Below are 27,586 nucleotides of genomic sequence, written 5' to 3'. Positions count from 1 at the left end.
AAGGTACGCATGACTGGGAGTAAGGTAGCATGGTGGAACAACGTGAACATGTAAACAGCCTCTCACAAGCAGAATGGAAAGTCAAGTAATAAGGCAGCAAAGTGGTAACTTTCCACGTGTTTGCACCTCCCAGTGTGCGCACACACACAAGGTCAGCTGATACTTGTGTACATCTAAGATCACAGTCATGTTTGACTCTGTGACTCACCTCTCAGTCTCTCTGTCTCGCTCTCTCTCTCTCATATCATATTTCTTTTCTTGCGCAGTGCTCGAGTCCTGCCCTTCCTTTCAAAGCTCATTTTCAACCACGCAGTATCACTCCCATTTGATGGACTGTAATCTGTTTGTGTGAGAGAGAGTGCGTGCATGTGTGTGTGTGTGTGTGTGTGTGTGTGTGTGTGTGTGTGTGTGTGTGTGTGTGTGTTTGTTTGAGTGATGCTGTGTTTTTGACTAAACCATTGTGCAACAGTTATTCCAGTTTCAAGTGGGTTGTCACTGGCTGCGAGCTCTGCTGTGTCACCACGTTTGTTTTGTGTGTGTGTGTGTGTGTGTGTGTGTGTGTGTGTGTGTGTGTGTGTGTGTGTGTGTGTGTGTGTGTTTCCAAAGTCCTGTAGACTTTTGTCCACAGGGAGGGAAATCTGCCTCCAAAATCTTACCCCATAGCATTTCAGCTCGTCTACAGTTACAGTACGTGTCCCTCAGGTTTTATATGAAGTTATGGGAACCCTGTGGCCCCTGGCAGTTCAACTGTGAGAGTACTACTTCAACTACAACAGAAAAAGCTTTACTTAATATATCAGTTCACTGTCATATCCACTCATGTACAAAAAAAAGGAGCTGGAGGAGAACTGGAACTTGTATGTGTTTTTGTGTTAAGCTAAGCTTTTCTAAGCTCTTATTGGTCACAGAGCTAGTGCCCTCATGTGTGCTTGCACATATTCTGTCAAGGAATACCAGTGGCAATTAAAAGCATCATCGAGGCAGGGTAGTAACACACAGAAACATTGATAATGTTTGTCCTTCTCAGTTATCTTTCATCTCCGTGTCTCATTGTTTACATACAGTTATTCACCCTGTGTGTAGAAATGCTTTTATGGCTGGTTTTGCTGATTAGTAAGTGAAGCAGAAGTACAGCAGTCCTTTATGTAATTAATGTATGTTTATCTTCTATCTATCTTCTATCTTTATGGTAACGTTAATGAAAAATATGCATTCCCCTCATGTAGTCCTCAGTATGTCAGATTACGATGGCAGTTCTTAACTGATTGTCCTGTAGACTCTATCAAAGTCCTACTGATGTAGCTGCTTTTACTGAAGAGAACACACATTAAAGAGACACTAATTGATTTTCCCTGACAGGTTCTTCCTCATTCTCAAGAAAAGCCCAGATGATGCTGCTCTTGGACTCCAATGACTGCCAGCTTAATGATTCATAAAATGATTAGTTAGTTGGAAATAATCAGTCACTTAATTATCTTTTCAACAGAAAACAACCAACATCAGAAGAAGAAGAAGAAGGAGTGTTCACCCTTGTTTTAGTGCTCTCAGCGTTTCATACCTTGAACCTGATTTTCTCTGTTCAGGCCTAACTGAAATAGACGTGCGTCTACATAACTAAGATTGCTCATAACTGACTTGCTTACAATCTAACCTGCAAGCAAACGTAGCCACTAACAGCTGGAGAGCTTCAGCATGTGAGCCCAGAGCTTCTCTTCTTCTGGTCTGAACACAGTGGTGCTCAAACACAACTGGAGACATTTTCCGTATCTGTAATTTTCGGCCTAACAATTACTTCAGCAGCCCTTTGAACTTGCATGAATCTGTTTTGATAGAGAGGTAGTTCTCCCTCACTTTGAAAATGTCACTTTTAATTACTGATCTTTTTAGCATTTTCGAACATTCACTTATATCTTTGTACAAAAAGAGAAGATGGATGTGTGCAGTTGTTGGTCTGTGTCACGAACAATATTTCTAGCACGCTGTGGGTGAGCAGCTTCATAGAGAGAGCACAAAAAAGCCCACACTTAAAGCGAACCCACTGTTCATTTGACTCAGGTAAGGCTTTTATGTTCAGCATTTATCCGGCGCTTTGATGTTATCCATATCTGTGCAGGTCAGGTCAGCGCAGCAGGATGGAGTGATGGATCACATACTATGGGTATGTCAATGAAGGTTGGATTAAATTGAAATAAAGTGCAAAGGGACAGTCCATTTAACGCCTGGCTGGGCAGTCGCGAGTGTCATGCCTTTGCATTGGAGCCCTCTTAAGCATATATATGTGTGTGTGTTTGTGAGTGTGTGTGTGTGTGCGAGAGAGTGGATGGATTTGTGGCGTCTGTGTGCTCTTATTACTCCTCCCTCAGACTAATGAAATGTGTATGTGTGTGTTCTCATTACCCTTCTCCAAAGCTAATGAAGTATGTGTGTGTCTCTATGTGTAAGTGTGTCTCTATGTGTAAGTGTGCGTTTGTGTTTGCGTGTGTGTGTGTGTGTGTGTGTGTGTGTGTGTTAAATTGAACTGCAGTTCTGCTCCGCTGTGTTCGGGCTGTTTCATTAAATGATAAAGTTTACTGATGACTCCAGTGGGATCATTATTTACTTGGCTCTCCATTCATTCCACAGCAGCCACCTCGATCTTTACAAATGACCTGCTACAGAGAAAGACAGAGGTTATTTTGCACTGTAGGTTAGAGACAAATGACTTGGTATTCACTTAGTGGACTAGTGGCATATCCAATGTGTTTACACACCAGAGTTGGACTATTATCCAGTATCACTTGTTTACCTGTTGGAAAAAAGATAGACTTTGCCTAAATAAGCACAGTTAAGAAAATAATAAAAGGATAATAATGACCCACAGCCCAAACATGCGCAACACACATTTTTTGATGGCTTTTTTACCCATATTCAAAACTGAATTTCGTCTTGTCCCATTACAGATAAATAATAGCTAATGGGAAAAGATGATTAAGGGAGAAAGATGTGTGGAGAAGTGTGAGGCTGAGAACGTGACCGTGAACTCTAAAACACTGTCATGGCTCAGTGCATTTAATCTAGCACTGCCTGCTTGTGTGCTTGTGCATGTATAGGGTTTTCACTGGAGTATGAGTAAAACAAAAATCGTTCCGCACGCCACTTTCTCAACCCACAAGATGGACTAAGAGCAGGCAAGGATCTAAGGAGAGAGTGAACGAAAAATGTAGATGATAAAGTGTTTCTGACAGTTTGACAGCTCCTCTCAGGCCAGCTGAAGCCATCATCTGTCTCATTCTGCCTCGTAACCAATCATTTGTCTGTCGCCTCTCCACTCTGAAACATATTACAGTCAGCATTTGCTTTCTCTTTTTCCTGCGTCCTTCAATCGTTGAATCACTTTACAGCAAAATTCAGAATGCAACTGCCAAATTGTCTCACACAGTCATTGCATTACCTGGTGCGTTTAGCTGTTACTTCATCTATCATCTGGAAGCTGCAAGCTGCAAGCTCTTTCCCCATTTAGAACATCTGTGTTTATGAATGTTAACCTTTTTTAAGTGTATACCTCTACCAATAGCAGTTCTAGTGGTAAACTTTGACTTGACCAGTTGACCTTTTGCTAAACCCCTCCTCTGAACAGCAACTGTCCAATCATAGCTTATTCACTTTAACTAGACACTGGCAGGCCCACCAAGCTTTGTTGATGTAGTGTCCATGAGGCTCTAAGGAAAGCGTTTGTATGGTAGCATCTTCTTATACATACAGTACCAACCAAGCATTGCGTCCAAAGGAAATGAGCATGTTATTAGCTTTCTGCAATATTCAGTCCTGCTCTTTGTTTGTTTTGGGGAAGTTCACGTTCCAGCAGCTAAAGTATAGCCTAAATCTAACCACTGTTTGTCCAACTCATAAACTGTGTACAATAATGGACATAGTCTCCATGACATCAAACAAAAAAAAAAACCTTCTGAAGAACCATTGTGAAGCTCAGTGGCTCTGGGTGTCACAATCTTGGCAGGCTCCAGGCTAATCCAAAAATGGGCAAAGAAGTGGAGTGTGGGTCAGACAATTGTCATGAATGAAGAAATTAGCAATAGCTAGCTACACTTTTAAAATCTGCTAGCCAGAGTCATCATTTTAGCTGACAAAATTCACGGTCATCAATTAGAAATGAGAAGCCTGCTTTTGTTGAATGTCAATGGTAAATCTGCCACCATTATCACTGTAAACTCCATAATGTGCAGCGCGGCAATGGAAAGCTTGACGGGCAAGGAGGGCGGGGCTTAGCAAAAGGGTCGCTCCCTGGTTTGATCCAATTTTCTAATTTTTGAAACTTTTCAGACGCAGCAGCCTGCACACGATCAAACAGCTCGCATTAGGTGACAACATTGCCTCCATTCAGCTTCTCAGACGTAGTCAGGTTTTTAGGCCTTTGTATCCAAAGCCATTTTTCAGTTATGGATTAGAGCCACAGTGAAAACCATTGTCAGGCTGCACAACCTCAATCTGTCCAGTCACCTCCTGTCGCCTCCTTAACCACGTCTCACAGTCCCTTCCGTCATTGTTGATGGTGGAAGTGGTTGAGGAAAGTGAGTGATAACCAGGCAGACCTCTCCCCCTCTCTCTGTATCCCTGTAAATTGAGCTGCTACATGACAGTGCCATTACCTCCAGCTGCCACGGCTAAATCAAACACTTAAGTGTCTGAGTGATTACTCACACTCCTCACAAGTGTCCTCAGTCTTCCCCCTTTTGTAGGTTCCTTCTGTCTCCCCTTTAGGAAGCAATATTTTCTCTTAGATATATAATACACTGTGTCTGAGATGATTTTCATTTATTTACACAATGAAACACATGATTATTAGAAAAGTAGAACAATCTCACATCAGTCATGGAAAAACAGAAGAAAAACAAGTCGCTGAGGGGAGAAAGCCTGTGAACAAACTTAAGAGAAAAACAAGCAACACAAATCAACACGACACACCCAAAAAGAACTGACCTGGATAACACAACGACAAACGTGTATTGAACTGAACTGACAGTTTTCCATTTAGTGTATTTCAGGCAGCATTAATGATGAGCGCTAAGCACATGACACGTGATGGTGCTTGAGGTTTTGATCACACCTTCAAAAGAGGTTTAATCTCGGTAAATGGCTGCAAACAAAGATATGGATGACCTTTAAAACTGCGCCGTTGTGTACATTGTGTGTTGGAGAGGGATTTGTTGAGGTAAACAAGTCGGCTTAATGGCAGATGTTTTTCGTTTCAAGAATATTTCGCAGCCTCGTCAGGGTCGAGTTCATTTTGCAAGACATCTGTTGTATAGATATTTTCTGATTTTTAAAGCCACCTTCATTTTTCAGACAAGTACTTCAAGTGTGAAGTAGTAACAGTTGATGGCCTCTGACTCGCTGGCAGCATTTTCAAGAAATGTACCGTAACTATTGCAAAGAAAAAAAAAAAAAACACTTTTGGCTGCTGAATAACTCGCAGAGGGAATCGTTTTGATCATTAGAAAATGGTGCTTTTTGTTTAACAGTGGAACAAGGGATGGTCTGTAGTTAGGAAGTTTTAAGGTGACAGTCAAAAAAAAAACATCAGTAGGTTTGCAATTTGGATTTTAAGGTGGAACAGATGATGTAACTTGTTTCAACCTCTTGTATCAGGAGATGACCATGAATTTTCCAGAGTATTGGAGTGGACGGCTCCAACGTAAACTTAACATCTAAGCTTAAAGACCCGTCTCATCCTCACATAAACACTGATCATGTCTGACTGGAACATCATTTTCACACAATATGTTGTGGTTGTGTAATCTTCAAACTTCACTCCTTGTAGAGTTACTTTTCACTCTCACCCCAGCTGCTGCTGCTGCTGCTGCTGCTCCTCTCTCTCTCTCTCTCTGTCTGTCTCTCTCTCTCTCTCTCCTGCATACACTCACATGTTATAGTAAAGCTGTCAGATTACATGTTAATGTGGTTTTATGTAGGAATTGAGTTTTCCTCAAGACAGCAGCTTTCCAAACTTTTTACATTTGACAACAAAATCTCCCCACAGTCCGTCCCTTTCCTGTCTTCATCCCTCTCCTCAATGCCATGTCTCTCTCTCTCTCTCTCTCTCTCTCTCTCTCTCTCTCTCTCTCTCTCTCCCCCTCTCTCCCCCTTCACTGTCCGTCTCCTGCACTACAGCAGCCCCACTATACCAAACATTACCATTTCAGAGAACACACACATACACAGCACACACACTGCAGCACAGATGGGTAGCACGGTCTCTTTCTGGCAGATGAATAGGTAAATATTTACCTTCCCAGATTGTCTTTCTTCCACTCTCATCCTTCCATCCCTCCGCCCATCTCCTTCCTCTCGACACCTCCATGCCACACTCCTCTTTTTTCCCTCGCTTTCGTTTTTTCAGGGCTCTTGTGTCTCAATGGTCTCGCCTTCATCTTATCACGGGGGCCGCTCACAGGCATCTGTTGTGCAAACACGCTCGCATCCTCGCGCACATATTTTGAATATATGATGAGGAGGATGGCAGTATGTATATGGGAACTCATACATACATGCATGCACGTACGAGGGCCTCAGCAAACAAAGAGTTGATAATAATTGTGCTGAAGACAATGCTGTGTTTTATGAAGCTTAATTCAGCCCATTGAGGCAGATGGGACACTGACTGTGTGCTTATCTTGAGTTTTAATTAAAAGACTTTAGTCTCCTATGAACACATTCTCCCAGTGTAAATGCTAACTGAGATTGGTTGCATGCCACGGCCAGTGGAGGCAACTGTCCTCAGGGATGTGGTCTCTTTGCTTCAGTGGGCCAGGGGGAGAAATGACAGGAACAGAGCACACGCAGAAACTCACACCTTTTTTCCTGCTCTATTGTCTCTTTTGATTTAGGAGCTTCAGGGGCTGTACTGTCTTTGTACTCTGAAGTAGCGACAGGAAGTGCAGCATTAGCGGCTGACTGCTCGCTGTTGATAAAAATTCAGTCTCAGACATTGGCAAACAGAGGACTAATTGAATGCACCGTCCACAAACAGACGCTGAGGATGCATTTAAAGATGCTGTTTGGAGTGGCAGTGAGGGTGATCAGAGCCCCATTTTTCTTATATGACTTTTGTGCTTTTTGATTATGATGTAACTTAATAAACTGTGATCTCCCTCTCTTGTTCTTTGTACTTTATCTCCAACATGAATCTTTGCATTAATTGCCACTTTTTTCCTTTTCATTTTTTGGTTAAGAAACCCCTTTCTGACATCACCCCCTAATCAATACTAATCATTGTTAACTGTTTCTCCGGGCCTGACATCCCAGATAATGTCTCATTTCATAGATCCTGTTCTGTTTATCTCCTGTCCACACAACAAAGAGACTCATCTTGCTTTTTTTTTTTTTTTTTTTTTTTTACTCTGCATCCAGTTCTCTCAGTTCATTGGTTGGATAACCTTTTTAAAAGCATTTGTGTATTTTCTGATATGTCCTGGTTTAATGCTACAAAGCACTGTATTCAGTTCGCCTGCTGTGTTTAAATTGATATTTGCATATATCTTTGTTTTTCTCAACAGCTGCAGTCAAAACTCTATTTGAGCTCAACATAACAGTGAATAAATTAATATGTTTGAGCTTTTTTAACGTTCACAATAGAAATGTGATGCAAAATAGGATCACGGTGAAAATGGCCTCCAGTACTTGTGACAAAAGTTTATTCCAGGTTAGTTGTAAAAACCCGTTTTCCAGTTTTAAAAATATCCCTCTTCCTGCATTGGTTTAATTGAAAGCAAGTTGAGCTGACACCTAATCTGTCGTCTTTCTTGATTTTCTCCTTTTCTGTCTCAGTCTTCGCTTCTCTCTGTTTCTTACACACTGTTTTTGAAAGGTGAACAATAACAAGATACATTTCTCCTCTCTCATTTTAACAAGGAGAGTATCAGTGTGGTTCTTGTTCATTAGTATCACACATCACACCTCCATCACCCTTAGATCTAGGAGAGACAGAGGTGTCAAAATGACAGTGTGTGCGAGCGCATGTTTTTGTTCCCTCTCAGCCTCCACCTTTGGAAAATCCACAAAAGCCAATTCACACCACTCTCTCTCCCTGCTCTTTCTCTCAGTATTCTATCTCCATGTATTACTTTGCACCCCTGGCCTGAATTGTACATTTTTTTTCATCATTGGTGTAAATTTTCTTGGTACTGCTGCAACAATGAAAAGGATACACCGGCAAACCTACAGTATATACATCGTCACCAGCATTACCACAAAGGGCCAGAGCAAATTGGATGTACAGCACGAGCCTTGGGGAGATGCAAAAGACAGCTATCTTTTGAGGCCAGAAAGAAAATCTGCTTGTTTATTCGCATTGCTAATTTTATTTACCTTCCCTCCCACTGTCGTTAATGAAATAGTTCGAGGGAGTATATTATAGATTTTTAATACTCCGGTGACGAGAGCATTAATTAGTCGCTTATCCCTGTAGGAGAAGCATGTTTTTTGTGATTACATCCCATAGGCTGCACAACATTTCTCAATTTTGGCTAAACTCAAACACCTACAAAAAAAAGTTGCGAACTGATGATGCAGGTACACGTCAACACACTGGCTCCCAAACATGAACTATATCTTCCCATTTTCAGGACTCTTTACTTGATTAATTATTGTAGAAAGCCTACAGGCGGCAAATTATCCTTTGTTTACCTAACAAAGTAAAGGATTAAAACTATGTATTTTGTGTTACATACTCAGGGGGTTTAGAAGCACTGCTTGAGGGTGATTCAAGAAGAGAATTATTCATTTATTCATCCATTTAACCATTACATGCTCAGATTTTTGTTTTTAATTTATTTACTCTCACTTTTCCATTGGGGAGTCGTCAGGCAGATCTGAGAGGTCAAGGATGCCTGTGCCTGCAGGCCATTGGTTAATATTAATGACCATCAGCCAATTGGAACTCATCAATAGGTCAGAGGTTATCATGGGGTTGCAGATGCAGGAAGTTAATGTGATTAAAGATGCATCATGTTGTCGATTGCAGACAAAATGTCTTTTCCACTCTTTTCTTAATGTCTTTGTTGGGCTGTCTTTGTCTTATCAGCCTGTCTCGTTTGCTTACCTGTGTGTTTGTTTCTCGTCTTTATGTCTCACAGTTTTTTAAGGATATTTGACAACAGATATTTTTCATTCTCTTACTTTTTATTCCATTTCCATCTTTGCACTGGCTGCACCTCCGTGGCCAGGTGCCTATCTATAAGGGCAGGGAACATCTACTGTACAGTTAAGGAATTACGTCAGCGGTTAGATGCTTGATTGAAAACGAGTGAGGAAAGGAGGAGTGGCAAGAATGAAAATAAAATGAAGGATAAAGGTGAAAGGAGCAAGCCCAAATTAGTGGTGATTCCTCTTCCATCCCATCCAAAGATTTTTCGAAGGAGGTCCATCCAGTTGTCTGTTGCTAAAGGCATCTTGGGTTCTTGTAGCAGACTGTTGACTCTATAACACTTTACATTCAGAGGCTCCAGTGTCCAGCCTATTTCTCTGCATCTAGGCATTTGATGTTAGAAAGCCGTTAAGCAATGGCTTGTTTGTATTGCATTAGATATCATTCCCAGTCAGTCTAGCAAATAACTGCATCCTCAGAAAACAGACAACTGGAAAGCCCACTTGACACAAATAATTTGGACTTTGCTGCTTAGATTAATGTTATGAATGAAGTCTCATATTGCTAATTTAGCCCTTCAGACATCAGATATGATGTTAAATTCCTTTGGGATCAATCCTAATCATTGAAACTGTATGGGAATCTCAAGTATGTACTCTCGAGACATATGGCTTTCTGACAGACAACGATGACTTCGCCTTGGAGTTTTTTTTACAAGCTGTCCAACTGCTGTCAGTACAAACAACATGTATAGAACTAATCAATGCGTCTATTCCCACACCCGGCTGCCTGCGATTAATCCAATGAGCCAACCGGTCAATAATCAATAGCTATTGATTGGCAGCAGAGGTTGCTAATAAGGGTTTGATTGGTGGAATGAGTCCATGGGGAAAGGCTTCAGCCTTCTTTAATGCTTCGGTGCTTCACATAGTTTTTCAAAGGCACATAGCAGCAGTGGGAAGTGATTTTAGACAGTTGATCAGGTGGTTAGAGGATGATGAATGTTAGACTGAAATTTGTTGTGCATGTTGTTTTATACTTGTCATTTTTATGATTTGTTGTCCTGAAAGAGATTCCTCTGGACTAAAGGATGCTGCTCTCCCCAAAGCTCCCTGATTGACTGAATAATGTGTTAGATGAGGTTAGCTGCATAACAATGCCATGGGCCGTTGACCATAACTGATTGAACTGCTGTGGAACTGAATACTGTAGATGGGCTTTATGGTTTTTCTCTCTGATGCCATTACTTTTAATATGGTCAAAGGATCATCCCTGCTGTCCTGTGCAACACCAGAGGTTTTTAAAAATGATTTTGCATGGAGGCAATAACTTTGATATGTAGCCTAAAAAGCTCTCTCTGTCTCTGTTTAGGGTCCCAGGTGTAACCATTGCCACAGATATAATCTGCGGTTTTCCTGGTGAGACAGAGGAAGACTTCCAAGAGACGCTAGACTTGGTGAAACTCTACCGATTCCCAAGTCTGTTCATCAACCAGTTCTACCCCAGACCAGGTACACCTGCAGCCAAGATGGAGCAAGTACCAGCACATGTGGTGAGTGTGGACAAGGAGACGGAGACTCCTTTATTACTGGTCATCTGGCATATCTGGATTGGGATAAATTTAGCTGCTCATGTGTCAAAGTGAAATGAAATGTTATGCAGACATAGTGTGTGAATGCACACTTCTGGCTCTCTTTCTCTTGATTTCTTTGCGTGCTGTGCAGAAATTGCATTGCTGATGCAAAAAATAATGAACTAACTGAGGGATATTGGCTTTGAAACCAGTCCTAATCTAAAAAAAAGTGAATGATTCACCAAATCACACCTTGGAATTTAACAGAAGTTGTATTATAGCAGTAATACATACTTATTATAAGTAAAGATATTCATACTGACACTGTGTGTATATACTGTACTGTAAGTGCACACGCATATGCAAATGTGTGTATCGGGGAAACACAGGCCGGCCTCCTGTCATCTGAAAATGTAAAAGCCTGTTCCAGTTCTGTCATGACTTCTGTATGAATTTTAATATTACTAATCCTGAAAGACGTGTGTGTGGGGGGGGTGCGTCTGTCCCCGTCCCCCAGATGGACAGACTCATATGGTACACTGTATGATGGCAGACAGTGTTAATGTGTAAATGTTTAACTGTTAAAGCCTACGTTTGAGTTAAACATTTGCTGCTGGCAGTTAAATTGGACCAGAAAATCCAAATTTGTTTGAAGTGGAGAGACTATGATAGAATAAAGCATCTGTCAGTAAAGCTTCAATCAGTCTTAAAGCTCCAATATCTCCTCACATAAACAATTATTACCAGAACTGCCACAGAGTGAGGTGACAGTTTGTCCTTCAGATTGTCAAGTTTTGTTGAAAAAAAAAAAAGACTTTTATCTATCTATTAAGGTATTTCAAGACAGAAATTAGTGAAGTGCTTTTCCCTTGACTTCAATACAAGTCATAGGTTTCAAGGAGTCAAGATCTAGAGTCCACGAGTAACGAGACACATTGTCTCAGGCTGGCTGCTTCATTTGAACCTCTTATTTGTTCTCTGTATAACCACACAACTCCTGACAAGTACTCTGTCTTCCACTCTCGCTCAGTCTGCTGCCAAATGAAACAATTAGCGGCTAATGAAGCCATAATTGTGAGGAAAGGTGTGTGTCACAGAGAGAGAGAGCGAGCGAGAGTCAGACATTGAACACATCACCACCAGCAGCTCCGGCGTATTTTTGACCTTTAGCCTCACAGATTTCTCAGAGCCACAGTCTTCTACAGTGTAATATTGTAGAATGTAAATTAACAACAATTTGCTTATTACATTGATAATCTGTAGCTCCTGCAGTGTAAATGTACATGTACTTTATGCTCATTAGGTTCATTATGCTCATCTTTTACCGTGATATGCACAATTATATACACATTTTTCGGTTGAATTAAGTTCTGTTTATTTGATAATAATCAGAAAGAATTTCTGCTCATTTAATCACTCAGCTTGGTACTTTTCCTTTGGCCATGTTGTGTCCCAACTTTTTTTTGGAATAGGGGTTGTACTTGTTGATCTTTTTTGTTTCGTTTGACCACCTACATTATCTTCCACGCTACATTATGTATTCAATCTCCTCTTGCATTTGCACTCTCTCACCCTTTACCATCAAAGTGTTGACACATTTCTTTCAAGTGGAGCGTCTTCATAAGTCATTCTCTTTTTCTCTCCTCCCTCCTATCTCCCTTCATTCTCTGAGGAGAAGCAGAGTGTGTCTTCGAGGGATCAATCCCCGGACAACCGCAACACTGCTTCTCCCTTTTTTTCCCCCCTCTCCTTTTCTTTTCCTCTATCTGTCTCATCCAACTTTTATTGTCAGTGGAAGGATGTCAGCATGCATCTATCCGAGCCTTGGTTCCACAGCCAAGTCTTTGATTGTCAAGCTGTGGCACGTTGTTGGTTCCTGCGGAAACCCTTTGCTGTCAAATCAGCTTTTTTCTACATACAAAATTGTTTTAATAGCTAGTTTTATTGTTTATCTAATGACTGTGGGTTGTGCGAAATCACAGACTAAACACTGAAAAATGCATTGTATATTGTCTAAAATGTACATGCAACAAAAGGGGGTGGCTTACTTCACTTGAACATTGTCTTTTCTTTTTTTTTAACAGCCTTCAGTAATAATAGCCATTTTCATTGGTCATCTAAATGTTGAAATTGAAGTTAATTGTGAGCATAGAATAGTAAGAAGTGGGAGAAAGAGCAATATGTTTGGGTCCCTGTAACTGGTACACCTGCTTTGGTGGTTAAAACTACACACAACATCACATCATCAGTCACCATGCACCTGTTCTTACACACATACACACCCATACAAACAGGCACACACACACAGTGAGTGGTGGCAGCTAGGCGACGTCTAGGCCATGTAGGGTCAGTCATTAATAAAGTGCACCAGATGGTTTGTCTGGAACACAACTGTGTTGAGTAGCCACAGGAGGGATGGATGGAGAACTAGATGGAGTAGGAAGCGGAGACAGAAGGAGGCCTGAGAGAGAGAGAGAGGGAGAGAGAGAGAGAGAGAGAGAGAGAGAGAGAGAGAGAGAGGAGGTAGGAGGGAGGGATGATAGGAGGAACAGCTAACAGGGAAGTGGATGGAGGAAATAAAGTGAGACAAAAAGGAACAGCTACAGGGACGTGCCCATTGTGAGAACTGAAGGGGAATCCTCTTAGAAACTGAATTGGCCACTATGAGTGCTCACCTGCTAAATGTAGCCGCTGATGAGGAGGTCCAGCTCACCATTTGGCTGTGGTGAAGATTGTGGTCTGTGTTTGTGGTTTACATTAACCTTACAAATGCAGTACACGTTGCTTTTTAAAAGCAAGTGCAGATAGTTACCTTTTCTTATCAGTATGGGATGCAGACGTGACCTTTTCCAGCACCGCTATCAATGGGAGCTGAAGTAGGTCTCACTCGGTATGACTGTAGTACCAGCGCACTGTTTTCAGTGATTTAGTGTTCTTGACTTTGCTGTACCTTATGGAACAGATAATTCACTGATGGGTTTGGACTTGTAGGTCATTGCACAATTGGAACACTTCAAGAGTTGGGCTTTTGGAACTCACTGAAAATTAGACAACAAATAAAACGATCTTGTCTTTGTTTTGCACGCGGGTGCAGCAGATTCTGCAGTCAACTAGTCAACTAGTGATTCCAGGTTGTTTTTTTGCATTTCGTCCTGTGTTATTTGAGCACACATTTGGCCGTGAGCCCTTTTTCATGCTCATGCTCATACAACTGGTAATACTGACATTTTAATTTCGATTATGTTACATTAAGAAATATGGTTTTGTCTGATTTCCAGCCGTGACATTTGAATACACAAACACACAAACGGTTTGTCTCAGTCTCAGAAAACCCAAAGAGCTGGAGAGGGTCCAGCTGCGATGTGGTCCAGGTGTTTTGAGGTATCTGTAGGTCTAACTTATTACCTATTGTAATAGATGATGTATGAGCGAATGCAGGATGGAGCAGAGAGCAGAGGCAGATGGAAAGAACAAGGGACCACAGGGATGGAGGGAGAGAAGGGAGTATGTTGAGAATAAAGGGGTGTGAATGCTATTAGCTTGGATCTCCATAATCATCCCCAGGTGACTAGAACTTAGCCTTGATAAATGGACTTGGTGAGTAGAGTGTGTGTGTGTGTGTGTGTGTGTGTGTGTGTGTGTGTGTGTGTGTGTGTGTGTGTGTGTGTGTGCGTGCGTGCGCGTGAGTGTGTGTGTGTGTGTGTTTGGATATCTATTGGTATGCAAGGAAGAGTTGAGAATAAGCAGCTGCTGCAAAGAAAGAGAGAAAAAAGTGATGGAGAGGGAGATTAGCTATTCTAGTGGGACAGTGTTTTTAATTTCCCCAGGTTGTAATTGGTTAAGAACTCCATTACCCACAAGGCACCAGTGCGGCAGCTGTCAAAGTGAAACAGCTGGCCAGACACTAGTAGCTCCATCTCCTAGCTTCTTTATCATTTATTATACGCCTGGACATACACACAAACGGCTGCATAGACACACACCCTCAAACACAGACACCTACTTTCTCACACACACACACACGTCAGGGGAGATCACAACATGTGACTAAAGGCAGTCTAACAGGTATTAAGGTTGAGTTAATGGTTAAGTTGCTGTCTGGAGCTTGGTAGGCCTGAACTTGATTAATGAGGACCGAGTCTACTACTAATGGAAGGGATAACACCTTCCAATTAATGATCGCAGTTTTTGCTTGCCTCATTCAAATGCTTTTTTTAACCGAATCAGTCATCAGTGTGCTGGTCACTCTCGAGTTTTAGCTAGCTGAAGGGACTGAAAGTAACAGTGTTCTACTGGGTGTAAAAAGACATACAAAGCACGTAAGAATATCTTTTCTGATCCCCAAGAGGAGGATTGTTTGTTGCTACAAAAAGGTCATAGTGGTAAAAGTGGGAAAAAAAAAAAAGTAGAGATCTAAAAGAAACATTTTAAAACTAAAAGGGCGGAAATTAAAAGGCCGTCCAATATGTCTGTAGTTGATATTTACTTATATACTCACCAGTGTTATCTTAACACCTTGCTACATGATTCTAACATTGGCGTGAAAATAAATACTTCACAGAGTGGCTCAAAAGACAAAGAGTTGTGTCTAGTCGGCTCAACTGAAACACAGTTTCATAGTGTGCAGTGGTTGAGATTTATGATTGCAGCCACAGTATATATATATGGTTTAGTGACCTGAATATATGTCATGATGACAGTTTATAGTCTCCTCTGATGCAAAATGAAGAGCAGCTCTAAGGCATTTCATCTGTGTTAAGTGTGATCAGAGCTGACATACAAATATGATTATATTCCCGTCTCCATTTCACATATCACATTGCTTGAGCTTGATTAGAAAAGCAGAATGAAATGTTATGTCTGTGTCTCTCTGTATGAGCAACTTACTGTATAGTCCGTGTTTACACCTTATTTAACAGAACATGCAGCTTCACATAGCTAGAATGTGTTTTGTAGTGACCTCTGTAGAGTGAGAAGGGTCTCACACACACACACACACACACACACACACACACACACACACACACACACACACACACACATAAAAACACTGAGCATCACCACTGTGACCACTCTCACTGTGATGCTTTAGGAAATGTTAATCCTTCACACACACACACACACACACACACACACACACACACACACAACCACACACCGATTACGCCTCAGGTTTTTCTTCCAGTAATATAACGCACACGCACGCCGTGGGTGCAGGCTCTATAGCACTAACATCTGCCTGTCATTAGGAAAAGACAAAGAGGCTCGTACTGGTGAGCCAGAAGCTCTGACAGCACAGGCTAAGGCAAGATCACTGTTACCTTGCCCCACAACGCACTCACACCCGGGCAAACTGACACACATGCACGTGTTTATGAAGACACAGAAGAACACACACGCACGGACGTATCTCGTATCAGAGTCATGCATTGAGTGTGTCCTCAATTGAGCATTGAGCAGGTTTCTTTTTGGTCTTTTTGGTGTTTAGTTGTCTGTGGTTTGACTGAGATATTACTTTAAGGAAGCTGCCAGTCTGAGGACAAGTATTCCCTTATCTTAATGTTGTGTCTGTTCAGGGAGTGTCCTTAACTATCAAGAAATCATAGCTTAGTCAGGGCGATTGTAATGTCTTGCCCCAGAACTTCACAGCATTGCGCCTCGTATTCCTGCTTCACTTAGCACTGCAGTGTTTTTGTGAGCTGTGTAAGTTTCTTGTGGGTTATTGGCAGCAGAGTGTGTATTCCCGTCTCCACCACACCTCCATGTGTTTGGAGTCTGGGTATGAGTACAAGTGTATACATCCATGTAATGTCACTTCCCGTTAGACGCAGCATCCGTCTCTGGCGGCAACAACAGATGGACGTAATGGTAACTACCATCGTTCATCATCACCACGGTGACAGGTCCACAGACACACACAGACACACACACACACACACAGACACACACACACACACACACACACACACACACACACACAGTGGCTTTGCATTGCTGGGTTGCCACTAACACAACCTCGATGGCATGCTAGATTAACTTCTCCGGCTGATGGACCACACATGCACGTACGCTCTTTCTCTCTCTCTCTCTCTCTCTCTCACACACACACACACACACACACACACACACACACACACACATACCTGCGTACAGACACATTAGCATGCAGCACACTAATAAAGCTCTTAGAATAAAAGACACAATGAAATAGGAAAGGTAACACTGACTTGTTATGAGATGCAGGACTACCTGAGCATTGACATTTAACACGGTGGTCTTGGATTAAGTAAATACTGCAGTGTTTTTGATACAGATTTCAGGTCTTGATTAGCTGCAGGTTACGGTTGTATTTTCACAATATAACAATTTTTTTGTGTTTTAATCGAGTAGGATTTTTATAGAATTATTGTGTGGGAAGAGGCAGGTGTAAATGACAAGTCCTACGTGGCTCTCAAAATGGATGTGGTACAGCACCTTTACCGAACATGTGTGCCCTATTTCAACCTCATCTTGCTTCACATTAGCAAACCTTACACATCTCTGCCCCCCAGTGCAGCCTTCTGCTACTGGCTACTGATTAGTTCCACAGGTGCAACTTGGGTTGTGGTTTTTGCTTAAGGGCACACCAACAACAGCTGTTGTGGGACAACATTTCTCACTCACTTCCCCTCAGCCAGCTTTTTCCACACTCGTCAAGGGGTTTAAACCGACGATCTCACAAATATCCACCTCCTAACCGCCATGTTAAGCAGCAACATGAGTTGGTGTGGACAGTCTTTCCTGCAACTGAACATGTTTAGGAGGAAAGAGATGTTCATTGGCTTTCAAAGGAGAACCGCTTGTCTTGCTCTGACCACTACAAAAGGGCAGCCTGTTACTGCAGCCCAGCTGTTCCGGTTCCTGAAACTCTCTCGGATGATAAGCTCACCTTTTGACTTTGTTTATAAAAAGGCAGAGACTGTTTTTCTGAATGAAGCTCAGAAGTTTTTGTTAAAGTGTTCTAAACTTCTTTTATTGAGTCAGTTTTAACGTTTGCTGTGATCTGTTAGTTCAGCATCTGCAGTGTAGTTACTGGGTAAAATTGTGAATGTTCGCCGTAAAGTTACGGTTGTAAACTTTAATGATCTTTGCCACTTGTATCCAGTCAGAGCCACACAGAGAGCTCAGGTCAAATTATTGACTCCCTGAGTTTAATTTGCCTCCATCAAGGTGCAGCTTTTACCTCCCTAGAGGTGCACTAAACAGATACATGCGTTCTTTAATGGCTTATTAAACAGACGGATCTGGCAGGTGACTAGCTGAGGATGTGATACAGTGCACCTTTTCCTTCTTTCTCCTTCTCTCTGACCTCTATGGTAGTTTTGGTGACAAGTGACAGCAGTGACGTTGGCGTTAACTTCTAGGATTACAAATAATGGGATGAGGTTTCCCCTTCATTCATTAATTCCTGTTACGATAGAAGAGAAGAAATGGATCTGTGGTTCTCTCACCATTTCATATCTTTCCTTTAATCTGTTTTGTTCTCTGTTTCCTTTTTGCTTTTCTCTTTCAGTTGAGTCCATCTATTTTCATTTTGGCCTTTGAATTGCCTTGTATTCTGCATCTTTTCAGGCCTTTGTCCATTTTGAGTCTACAGCATGTGTTTGTGTATCAGGGTGGTGTGTGTTTTTGCAGGTGCTTATATATGTGTGTGTTACTGATCTGGATAAATTCTGCTGGGAGCTCATTGGTGGTTGAGAAATCCTTACCTGCGGTTACATCTGTCTTAGACACACACACACACACACACACACACACACACACACACACACATACACACAGACAGTTGAGCATCACGGAATACTGAGTGATGGTGAGAGTGATGAAGGGATGGAAGGAGGAGAGAGAATGGTGTTGAGGAGAAATGAAATGATGAGAGAATTGGTCTCACCTAAGGTGCTCCAGGCAGGGAGAGAGAGTGAGTGAGTGAGATTGTGGAGGGACAGACTTATAAGGGGGAGGATGGGTGAGAGAGTGGAGACAGAATGATTAGTATGAGTATTCCTTCACTGGAGAAAAACACAGGGAGTGAGGGAGAGGTAGAGCACCGAGGGATACGTGGAAAGGCAAAGAAAATGAGAGAAAAGAGGATTTGGAGATTCTGGAGAGCCCTTTGGCAGAGAAAGCGAGAGGGAATCAGGTGAAAACAAGAATGAGAGGATGGTAGAAGGACAGGGCCAATGATTACAGGATTGTATGGATCACAAGAGCCCTGGCTCAACAGAGAATGGGTAAGAGGTGGGTACAATTGGAGCGTGGGGAGGAAAAAGAAACGAAGGTATACACAGATGTTAGGAATAGAGAGCAGGGCAAGGAGTGATGAAAGGATGAGCCTCACTAGAGACAGAAAACAACGGAGTTGAAACGGTAGTTGGCCGAGGGGAAGGAGTACAATCGCCACCTATAAACACTTCCACTGTAATACCTTTATTTCACCTTCCTCCCCTTGTTTCTGCTCTTTCCTTTTCTTGCACATCGTCTCGTTTCCACTCCTCTGCTCACTATGTTTGGCGCTTCTGCTCTTATCTCGGCCTTTCCGCTCTTTCTAAGGACATTAGCACGGCCCGTCATGTATTTCCGTGCAGACCTCTGAAACTTTTTGTCAACATTCCCACACATACCGTACGTATTAATGGATATTTCTTCCCTCTCTGTATCCATCCGTCTCGTCTCCACATCTTCCAGCTGCCTTTGTTACCCTGAAGCTGCATTAGTCTGTCACGCTGTAATGATGCCTTTGTGTGATAGCAGAGTGACTTGTAGGTTGTCTGCTCCATATGTACAGATCAGGCCTAAGGACACTGAATCCAGCCCTTAACATCCACTGAAAAAGACAGAGGGAGGGAAGTGGAGAGGGAATCGCGACGAATGCATACTCCCTTTAGCTACAGTATACATATATCCTTCCCCCGTAGCCAGACATGGCCTAATCAGCGCGCTAATTAGCACTCTTTGTAACTGCGTCGGCCTCATGTAACTGATTGCATTAACAACTGCCACACATCAAACAGTCATGTCTCATGCTCGTGTATCTCATTACACATTAAGGACATGCAAGGTTAAGGCCAGGCTTTGAGCGGGAATGAAATGGAAAAAAAACGAGAAATATTTTCTGCCACAGCTGGTGGGTATTTTTCCCCACTCTGCTCATTCCATATTTTATAGATTTAATGAATTACTGTAGGCGTCCTTCTCAGCCATGGTGATTTTTTTCCCTCTGTTTAAGTGACCCAATAAGTTAACTTGAGTGAATCTGTACTGTATGTCTATATTTACACCGTATGTTATCTGCAAGACAAGCAGACGACAATGAAGACGTGCAGAGGAACAGTATTTTAGATCATGAGTGATCTATGGAAATCTATAAAAAACAGATTCATAAAGTATAGAAATCTTGATGAATGTTACTGAAAGCTGATTAATTTGTCTCATTTACAATACGTGAAACAATTTTCTATGGCTGAGGGAGTGCTTACAGTACATGATTAACTTTTCCAGGAACATGTCATTGTTTTATATTATAGTACTCAAGACAAGTGAATGTATACAGTGGTTAGAAATTGGCTTCACAGGTCCATATCAACACTACAAACAAAACGACAAGAACATTCGGAGGAAGTCACATTCAGGCTGTCAAAGAAAGCACAACAGCTGAGTGGTTTGCATGGGGACATCGCCTACGAATGAGCTTGTATTAAATAATGTATATAAAGCAAGTGATTGGCATTTTTCCCATCTCCACCAATGGGTTTTAATTCAAGTATATCTACAATTACAATTGTCATACATGCAGTCCATGAGACACTTTCTAAATTTCTTTTATTTCTTTTATTGTCTGCAGAAGAAGCAGAGGACTAAAGAGCTGTCACAACTGTTCCACTCTTACAACCCGTACGACCACAAGGTAAGACATCCTTCATCCTTCACGTCCCTGGTTTACATTCCTATCTGCCTGTCTTAGCTTTGCCCTTAAAATGTCCTGGCCCTGAGTGTGAAGCCTCACTCACCTTTAGACCAGCTTCACTTGACATCAGAAGTAGTTGTAGGTCACCATCACCACATTGACTTTATGGCTGTGATGAGTTGTTTGTCTCCTCAAGATGGACGCCTCTTGTAAGCAATCTAGTGGATGAGAACGACTCAAGCGTTTGTCCCTGATTACATTGGGAGAGTGCGTCAGTGCGTGTGTGTGTGAGAGATTGAATTCTGAAGTTGATCTCCTCAACCATGTGTGTGTGTGTATATTCCTATATTTGTGTGTGTATGGGCTCATGCATTATGAGGTTAACATCTGACAGCAGGCTGAACATGCCTCTCTTCAAGCATGCTTATGATGAGACCCTTGTGACAACAATGTGCGTGTGTGTTTGTGTGCTAAGTTATATAAAGACGCCCTCCTAAAAGTGACAACCCCATGACAACCGCTGTCACCACATTTTTCTGCCGTCATGAAAAAGAAAAATTATATTTTGACTTATTAGACCATGATTGGTCCTTATGTGTGGCTTCACCCAGCTTGATACATCTCCCACTTCAGTTTTATACTGTGATAACGAGTATAACAGTGGTCAGTCAGGTATTTAAAAAGCAGTGTACGAGGAGATCGGTGGCCTGCTACTGCAGAGTGAATGTTGTGGACATGTTGGTGATTAAAGGGTGCCATGCAGGTGTCACACCGTATCAATTAACAAAGCTTTAACTTGGCCAAGCTTTTTTTTTTTTTTTTTTGCAGAGTTTATGCCTCTGGAGGAGTTTGTGCCTCTGGTGCTGCTGTTATATGTTACGCACTAATTAAAAGGATATAAGAGGGATCACGTTTTCACTGTGGCAGGCATGGATCATTGCCTCCCACACACTGAATCACACACACACACACACACACACACACACACACACACACATCCAGGCACAGAATTAATAGTACACATGCGACACACATGCTCATAGGCGCAGCACACACCTAACACAAGCAGGGATTGTGATTTGAGCGAAGTTAGAATATCTTCATAACACATTAACACACTTATATCTAAATGAGATGTTTAGTTTTCATGAACATGCTTTCGCCTCGAGTACGATTCCCAGAGGAATTTAGAAATCAACTGTGTGACAGTGTACCATGTTGTGCCTGCTGTGCTGAGCTTCTCAGTCTCACATATATTACAGAACACTCTGTTTTCTTACATCTGTTTATGGTCACTGGTTTGTGTGTGTTTTTGTGAACATGCTGATTCATCAAGGTTTAGATTGCTCAATGAACTAAATTGTGCTTCTGGAAATGTCATGGAACGTCTCACGAAGAGGAGACATTTCAGGTTTTTAGGTTCAGCCAGAAAAGGAGTGAATGTGTTGCACGTTACGAACCACACCTGATCATGTTGTCATGGTATACAAGTTCAGTTTCTTTCAGTACTCCTGCAGCAAAATCCGCTTCTTCAGTATCCATCTGTATGTGTGTGTACCATTTGTGAAAATGCAGAGCGCACACAGGGGGAGTGTTTCATTCTCAAAAGATGGACTTTGTGTGAAGTGCCACTTTAAAGGCACTGTATTGTCTTGCCAGATGTGAGACCTCTTAATTCCCTCTGAGCCAGACGCAGCTTGAGACCCTCAGGGACGAAGCCCCTGTCCACTCCAAAGTTAAGGCTAAAGATGAAACATGGCTGCAGTCAGAGCCCCAGACCTTCTGAAATGCTCTTTCCTAGAAGACAGCGTTAGAAATTTAGTAATAAAAAACAGTGAATCCATTTTTTTCTGCATTAATAGTAGGTTTTCATATTTGTGTGGTACCTTACATTCAGCTTTTTTTCATCCTGTAAAACACATTTTCGTCAATTAAGTTGAAATATAAATTACACATCAAGTGGCTAACAAAATTGCACCTTTAAAAGCGATTACTCCGCTCTGATATGCCACATTTATTACTGCTCCGTCACATCATATGTTTTTAATCCCCAGCAGAGTCAAATTTCAGCTAACTTACCGATAACCTTGCCTATTTCACTATATATTGTGGATAAAATGTGTCAAAAGTAATCCCGTCCTATTATATGCTATCTGATAGCCTGCATACATAAATATTTTTAACATGCCAAGCAAGTTTCGTGTAAATCTTCAGCTCAACTTACAGCCATGTTCCTGTAGGTCCCATTCCTTTTCCATAGATTGTGTAGATGTGCACATAAATCCCCTCTCATTGCAAACCCAGATAGCCGTGAGATATGATTTAATGATAATAAATCTAATGTCAAGCATGCTTCCTCCCAGATCAACCACTGTTCTGCCTGTCCTTGCCCATGTCCATCCACCGTGGAAATGTTGAGGGTAAATCAGCTTGTATTAAGCCCACATAGCCCTTAGATAGAAATAAATGAAGTCTGATAATGTCCCTCATTTTACATTTAATTCCCCAGGGTGTCTGGCCTTTCAGCTTACGGTTTATGTAAGGATATTATGTGTTTACCAACACGTCTGTGTGTGTGTGTGCGTGCGTGCATGTGAGTTTGTGTGCATGTATGTGTGTGTGTGTTGGAGGGAGAGGAACAGACAAAGAGAGAGGGACAGAGAGAGCAGATTTAGAGGGAAGGGAGGAATTGGTGTCTTTACAACCATTATTGTTAATACGCAGCCTCCTATAGGTGTGAAAAGGTCATTAATAAAGACTGAGTCAGGGAGGGGGGGGCAGTGGGTTAGTGAGGCTTTATTGCTCCATAGCTCCAGGCTACCAACCAAATGAAACAATGTTTTTAAATGAACTAATTGTTTTGGGGGTTTTTTTTGTCTCGTACCAAGCTTGTTTCTTAATCTCCCATGGCTAGCTCTGAATCACAAATGTGGAAAATGGTGAGCTCAAACACAAACAGAAATTGGCTGTCAATGTTTTTGCTTTCTTTGTTTTCATATCTTCTCTCTCTCTCTCTCTCTCTCTCTCTCTCTCTCTCTCTCTCTCTCTCTCTCTCTTACCCTGTGTATATTAAACAGCACTGCAGGTTTTTTCTTGTGTGTTCATTTACATGTAGACAATTGTACTCATCTGGTGTGTGTATGTTTAAGAGACAGAAGTGTGTGTGTGCGTGCGCGTGTTTGTGATGATTAATGTGAAATATCCTATAGCCAGATGGTGCTGAACAAGGCCCATCCATCAGCAATGAAAAGACCAGTGGGCAGAGAGCTGGCGGAGCACTTTGTCTAGGGCCAGTGCCCTGCGCTGGACACACACACACACACACACACACACACACACACACACAGACTCAGACTCAGACACTGCACACACATAGACTCTCTTAGGCCTCAACTGTGCAGCCCACGTTTTGTGTTTTGTTTCAGAGTACAGGTTCCTGCTTGTGTTTTTTTTTTTTTTTTGCTGCCTGGGCCTCACATGAGTGGTGAAACATCACCATGAAAACATGTCTGATGTAGTTTTGACATGTGCAGGTCTGCAGCCTGTTTGGGTCCCAAGACAGAGTTTAAGGGTCAAATAGTTGAATTTCCTACCATCCCTGTTTCAGACTTGTGTAACCAGATGTCTGAAAATTTCAATTACAATTAAAAATGAATCCAGGCGACACCAGCTTGATGGTGTTGACCAGTTCTGGCTTTGTTCACATGCACACAGACACATTTCTATATGGGATCATCCAGCATAGCCAGTGTGTTCAACATTTGATCACAGCTGAGCTTTAAGTTGTTACTGAAAGGCTGTTCCCTGTTCACTTGGGAGATTTGAAGCTGGCCATTTTTTTTAAAGCCATTTTACTCTCTCACCCACAGGCCTGTAGTGTGCCTGTGTTCTGTGTTCACATTACAAGTAATTTTTCCTGTTTTTATTCATCAGTGAGCTTTAGTGAGAGTCAGAGGTGATACGCAGCGCTGCCGGAATGCTTGTCATGTTATTGTTTCTCTACAGTGGCCGCGGTTTATTCCCCTGTGCAAGTGTGTGCATGTGTGCAGTTCAAAAAAGTGTGTGAACACACCGCATACATACAGACCCCGCTCCCTTTGCTGCATCACCGTGTCATCCGGTGTAAAGTTTTGTTCCCTGAAGGCTTTGCCCTTCCAGGTGGAGGTTGTGAAACTCACATCATGCTTTAGTCATTCTCAGCAAACTTAACGTGTGTGTGTGTCCCCATGCATTCAGCTGTTTCTGGCAGAGCTAATAAAGCCCCTCTCCCCTCTCACCCCGCACTGTCGTAGTCTCATGAGAACACACACAGGCACATGGACACTTACAGACATTCTCCATGCTGTGTTCATAGGCCTGAATGACAGGGGTGACAGTTTTCCCTGTGGCAAGAGAGGAGGGACAAGCTGTCAGCATGGCCTGCTGCACCTGCCCAGCCACACAACAGAGAGGGAGGGAGGGAGGGAGGGAGGGAGAGAGAGGGAGAGAGAGAGGGAGAGGGAGAGAGAGCTGAAGGTGGCTAAATGAAGTAAAAGACTAACAAGAGAAAGACGGCATTTGCAGAAAATAAAACTTCAATTTCACTGAAACTTCTCCCCTTCAGCCATTCTAAAATCCCAGTTCCCCTCATAGAAGTTGACACAATTATTTATCATTTGAAGAAAAAGACAAAATATTAATTAGTCTAACAAATCTCTCCCCCCCCCCCCCCCCCCAAACACCCTTTTCATATTTTCCCGCACGTTTGTTCAACTAAACAAGTAGCATTCTGCTCTTTTCCCTTTTGGCAATTTTAATTACTATTATATTGTAGAATGAGTTTTTTTTAAGCTGCTGTTGTTCGGCGTTGTCGTGAGACGCTAACCTCCATCTTTGTCGAGCTTGACATTTGCTTGCCACGCTTTTTTTTCCTCCTTCTCTGCTAATTAACTGACTATTCAGAGCAAGAGAAGGAGGGAGTGGAAGGAGGGGAAAAAGAGGCAGAAATATTTGGTAATTTCTCTTTACTTGTCTCTCCACCCATCTATCTGTTTCTGCCTGTTCTTTGAAAGTCACTTTTCTCCAGGTTCATCAGGGCTCTTTTAATGTCTGGAAACGTCTTAAATTATGTAAATGTAAGGCTTTAAAGGGATCTAAAATCTTCAGTTTTGTCAGTTGAGCTCTTTCGTTGCCACCGTACAAAGACAGTTGATTATGTTGCCATTAGTTTTTATGCTGATAACTACTGTGCCAGATCTAATGTGGTAATTATGATGGACTGAATGAAAACGTTATCGTGGTGGTAGTTTTGGATGTTCATTTAGGATGCTCTCTAAAAGAAATGCTGCTGCATGACATGTTCTGGAAAGCATTCCTCTCCGCCTCACTATCTCACCTCAAGGTTTTATCTCTTTCAGCGTACTGCGATACAAAGAGCCTGATATATGGTGTGGTCTGTGTATGCATGTGTCATATACTCCCTGAAAGGAAATCTAAACACACATATATTGTATGAGATGCCGTATCTCCCAGCTGGAGTCTACACTGTGACTTTCAGTAGCTGCTGATGCACTTACTCATTTGTAGCATACTGAGAGAATGAGCAGATATAAACACCCTCACTCATCCAAACACGCATTTGTACTCCATCCAAAGTGAGGGGCGCCACCCACGCTTACATCTCCCTTGTTCCTGCACATCTCCATCAGCTCCAGACAGACGGTTTGCTAATGATTCCTCTCTGTTCAGTTATCTATTGGGTGCTGCATACATAGGTGCCAGGTGGTTCTCAGGGACCTGATTGGTTTTCCCTTTAAGCCAGCAGAGTCAACACAACCTGCTTCTGTCAGTCTTCTCATTTCTCATGCCACACTGCAGCCATATTGCATCTTGCTTTTGGACACAGCCAGAGCTGTGTGTAGGCCATTTCAGAGTGGATGTAGAGCACTGGGAGAGGTGTGCCTGAGAGGAGCTCCAGGAAAGCTGTGCTTAAACTGTGCTATACTATACTAAACTGTTAATTATAAAAGTCCAGGAGACTAATTTGAATGGAAGCAAGAAGGTAAACTATATAATTGTGAAAGACTTGAGAGATCTGTTGCATTTATCACTTACTTGAAGCACAAAAAAGCAAAGTAACCAAGCCCTCAAAGGTCAGAGACCAAGAGAACAGAGAACACAAAGGAGAGTAATGAACAGGTCAACAATTTCCAGCTAAACAGAGAAAATATTTACCATAGAGTGGAATCCATTGTAACTGAAGATGAATCACTGGACAAGAAAATGGAAAACAACAATTTGGAAGGTCATCCACACATGATAATCTTGAAGTTATGGAACTACCAGGCAGTGAAGACCTGTCCACTGACCTGAGTTCAGACGACTTTAATCATACCTTTGATAAACACTGACCAGCATAGTTTTGAAAAAGAATAGTTAATCCCCTCAAAAAACACATTTTTCAGCAAATAACTTTGAGGATACATCAAGATGACTATTTCCAACCAAGAAGAACTGTACTTATTATTTGCAGAGCAAGGAGAGCTATTCAAGAATTGAATAAAGCTTTTTTTTCAGAATCTGCACTCAACAATCTAAAAAGTGATATCAGATCATTTTCCAGTATCTGGTCTAACAATGAAAAGAGTTGCTGAATATGGAGAATGAATAGAGCACATCTGCAAGATCCAGAGTTCATAAGACACATTAAGGAGGAAATAGATCACTTTATTATTATAAATGTGGTGGGGGAGCACAAGGACAAACCTACCAACAGCAAGCAGCTTCAGCAGTGTCTCGTAAAAATCTTTACAAGAGCTGGAAGGTAAATTGTTATTGGAAATTATTACAAGTTGTTACTTTTAATTGATTATTTGATTTAATTGAATTTAAGATAGTTTACATGGAGGACCAGTGGGAGAGAAACTGTTCTTGATTTAATGAATGGAAACAC

The 27,586-nt window shown here is 41.9% G+C and overlaps 1 protein-coding gene across 1 annotated transcript in view; it reads left to right on the top strand.

The window, feature by feature from the left end:
- cdkal1 (CDK5 regulatory subunit associated protein 1-like 1) overlaps positions 1–27,586 on the top strand; it is a 218,201-nt gene that overhangs the window by 142,160 nt on the left and 48,455 nt on the right. Inside the window, exons 11-12 of the mRNA XM_076738158.1 lie at positions 10,511–10,691; positions 20,593–20,655. Of these exons, the coding sequence (XP_076594273.1) occupies positions 10,511–10,691; positions 20,593–20,655 (244 nt within the window). The remainder of the gene's footprint in view (positions 1–10,510; positions 10,692–20,592; positions 20,656–27,586) is intronic.

The sequence above is a fragment of the Chaetodon auriga genome, chromosome 8 (assembly GCF_051107435.1).
Source record: "Chaetodon auriga isolate fChaAug3 chromosome 8, fChaAug3.hap1, whole genome shotgun sequence".
Taxonomy (NCBI): domain Eukaryota; kingdom Metazoa; phylum Chordata; class Actinopteri; order Chaetodontiformes; family Chaetodontidae; genus Chaetodon; species Chaetodon auriga.
Note: the sequence above shows the minus strand (reverse complement) of the source record. Positions and strands in the feature narration are given on the sequence as shown.